General features: G+C 34.6%; 1 protein-coding gene across 1 annotated transcript in view; it reads left to right on the top strand.

Moving 5' to 3' along the window:
• Window positions 1-2,867, top strand: part of Mvd (mevalonate diphosphate decarboxylase) — a 13,789-nt gene extending 10,922 nt beyond the window's left edge. Inside the window, exon 3 of the mRNA XM_089098927.1 lies at window positions 2,796-2,867. Within this exon, the coding sequence (XP_088955053.1) occupies window positions 2,796-2,867 (72 nt within the window). The remainder of the gene's footprint in view (window positions 1-2,795) is intronic.
• The last annotated feature ends 539 nt before the right edge of the window (window positions 2,868-3,406 follow it).

The following is a 3,406-nucleotide window of genomic DNA, read 5'->3' as shown; positions in this document are numbered from 1 at the left end:
TCCGAAGGAATTTTTATTGCTAAAACAAGAAATTTAAATGCAGAAGGAGAGTTTTTTATTTTAAGATAATACTATAGTTTTTTATGTTATATTTTATCACGGCCAGTTATATTGCAGCTACCCAATCTGTTTATTGGATGACTCAACTTACAATAGGTCTTTGCGTTGTAGTAGGTCTTTATAGGTAATAAAGTCTTTTAGGTTGCTCAAGTAGAAAAAAAATTAAATGAATTAACAAAATTATAAAGTAATTATAAATTGCATAAATAAATTTAAGGCAAATAAATTATAATTAATAAGTAAAGTTAATAGAAGGATATTACGGCAAGATGTAAAAAAGCTATATGTAAGATGTAACGGCAACTAGTACTGTTTGGAGTATGATGATTGAATTAGCTTGAAGGCATCACCCGTTTGGTTTGTTCAAAAGTACTGTTTTTAATTTTTTTTACCTCATTATTTTTTTCCCTTTCTTTCTGGGTTACTGTTTATAGCGTTTAATTAGCTCATGTGTGTTCTACATCCCCTTTACAGGCCAAGGAGCCCTGTGGGGATAAGTACCATATATTACTTTCAGTTTTTTTCAACTGAAAGTTTTTTTCTTCTCCTATTGAGTTTAAATGTCGCTTCTTACTTTCAGTGGACAAAAAATTGTTTTTTACTTAATTTCTGATCGTTTTTTTTTTATTAAATAATGCCGGTAAATCTGGTCCCCCCTCCATGAGAAATTCCCTCCCCTCTTGGGAAATTCCTCCGTGGAAAGTTCCCCCCACGTAAAATACACGCCCCCATAAAATTTCTTTTGGACAATTCTATCCTGGCTGAAAATCCCCCCTCCCCTCCGTAAAATTACTTGCAGAAGATTCAGCCAGAAAAATTCTCCTTAACATACTTTCATTTGAAAAAGACTTTAAGCTCTATTCGTTTTTCTGATTACTCCGGACCGAACAATTCCCCCGGAACATCTCCATATGCAAAATTGAGTAGGCAAAGAGAAAAGAAGATAATTAAAAAGAATCTCTTTTAGGAATTTTGTCAAATCCCCAGTGTAGAGTTTCCCCTGGAAAGTTCACCCTTGGAAATTTCCCTCCACATGGAAAATTATCCCTAAGAAAACCCACCCCAAGCACAGAATCCCCCTCCCCCCGAAATCCTTCCCAATAACAAATACTATACGTCAACAATGGACAAATGTTATGACTTAAAGACCTATATCCAGGGGCTGGGAAGGGGGGGGGGTTCTTGTTATGTCAAAGGCATAGTTTTGGGACTTTTCAGCTCTGGTGAACAAAATAGCTATCTCAAAATTTTGATTGGGCGATTTGGGGAAAAATGGGAGTGGGAGGGGGGATAGTTGCCCTCCAATATTTTTGGTCACTTAAAAAGGACACTGGAACTTTTAATTTTCGTTCGAATGAGCAGTTTCCCGCTATTCTAGGACTATTGGTTTGATGCAATCACCCCTGGGGAACAAAAATAAAAAAAAAACAAATAAACACTCACCCGTGATCTTTCTTCATTTTTGCAGATGAGAGCTTTAAACTTCTACAATAGGGTTGTCGGATTCGCTGAATCTGATGGTGTGATTTTAATTAAGGTTCCTTCACTTTTAGGGGGTATTTCTCCCCCTTTTTTAAAATAAGACAAATTTTCTCAGGCTCTTATCTTTTGACGGGTAACCCTAAACTTAATGAATCTTATGCATTTGGAATCAGTTTAGTAAGCCGATTCTTTTGATATGTCTATTGATAGCAACATTCGTTTTTTAGAGTTTCGGTTACTATTGAGCCTCGTCGCTCCTCACTTACAGTTTGTTACCACGAGCAGTTTTATTGTATTTTTATTGTTCTGTGAAGAAATCTTATCCTAATTAATTTAATTTTAACGTGTATTTGTGCTATGCTATCTGCAAAAAAGGAAAGACAGTGATGACTGATGTATTGATGTATCTTTTTTCATCTATTTTGCAAACTGGGAGGTTTAGAAGGTAGCCTACCCTTCTGGAATTCGTCCAAATACCAAATTAAGGAACATTTGAGGAAATCTGTGTCTAAATAATAACGTGTTTAGTGGGCTCTGGACCAAAGCCATATCCAGGAGAAATACCGTGATTGAATGCCCACCCCCCTGAAAAAACTGGGAATTGACAACAGTGCTAACAGTGGATGGGAGAAAGAAAAAGTTTAACTCTTTTTAAGGAAAATTTACATTCGGCAAGGTTGGGAGTTGATATTAAGGAGAAGAAAGCCCCAAGATTGCCGAGTTGTCAACATCGCCATGACGATACTAATGATCAATAGCAAAAAAGCCCGTAAAGTCTCTTCTCGTTGTTTTTTAATGTATATTTTATGAGCTATAGGATTCATTCTATGAGTCATACGATTTATTCGCCATTTGAAGACTGATGTAAGAAAATATCCAACTTTCCGCTTAACCATTTATTATATACGGTTGGGTAGATGGATAGGTCCTGTATTTGAGTGTTGATTTAAGTTTCCACTTGTTTGTCTATTTTCGTTAGACATGTTGGTTACTTTACTGTACAATCGTTAATTATTTGTGTTTTTTTATCCTTGTTTGTACTCCTCTAATGCATTCTTGTAATGCATTGAAATAAGGCAATAACAAATTAATATTATTATTATATAGAATCTAGTCATTCATTATACGTAGCATAGTCATTATGAATAATGCCACTTTGATATTATCTATAGCGCCATGCTGTGCTGTCTTTGACTTGAGCATTTTTCACACTGTCAGGTATATTCTATATACAATTTATGACCTTTTTCTAGTTGAGGAGCAGAACTACCATTGCCTGCAGCCCAGTATTTAAAAAGGATGAATTTTGGCTAAATGGAAAGTAGGTTCTCTTTCTGTTCATTTCCTTGTTTTCGTTCAAATAATAACTATTTAACAGCACTACTGAAAAAAGTAGGATCCCTTTTCTTGTAATTCCATTTCTTCTTCATCCAAATTCCATTTTCTTCTTTTTGTCAAAAAAGTAACTAGTTTTTGGTCTGACATTTAAGGGCACTACTAATGAAAAGTAGGATTCAATCACGTTCTTCTTTTCGTGTGAATCGTAACTCTGTGTTTAGGCTACTATTAACAAAAATTAGGCTCCATTCCTATTCACTTTCTTTTTTTCATCAGCAACTGAGTACTTAAGCTATTCTTGAACAGCAGTTTTAATTTAAGTAGGTTTTGATCATTTTCATTTAAACAGTAAATAAGAACTCAAACTACTTTTAAATAGTATGCTTGGATTTTGTTCTTGTTTCTTTTCTGATTTTCATCCAAAGAGTGTAAATCGGTAGGCTATTTTGGCTACTATGAACACAAATTAGGTTCTATTTCTTTTTATTTTGTTCTCTTCCTCCTGAAGAGAATCCTTTTTATTCTG

The sequence above is a fragment of the Artemia sp. Qi Xiang Cuo genome, chromosome 13 (genome assembly GCF_049724085.1).
Source record: "Artemia sp. Qi Xiang Cuo chromosome 13, ASM4972408v1, whole genome shotgun sequence".
NCBI classification, from domain to species: Eukaryota; Metazoa; Arthropoda; class Branchiopoda; order Anostraca; family Artemiidae; genus Artemia; species Artemia sp. Qi Xiang Cuo.
Note: the sequence above shows the minus strand (reverse complement) of the source record. Positions and strands in the feature narration are given on the sequence as shown.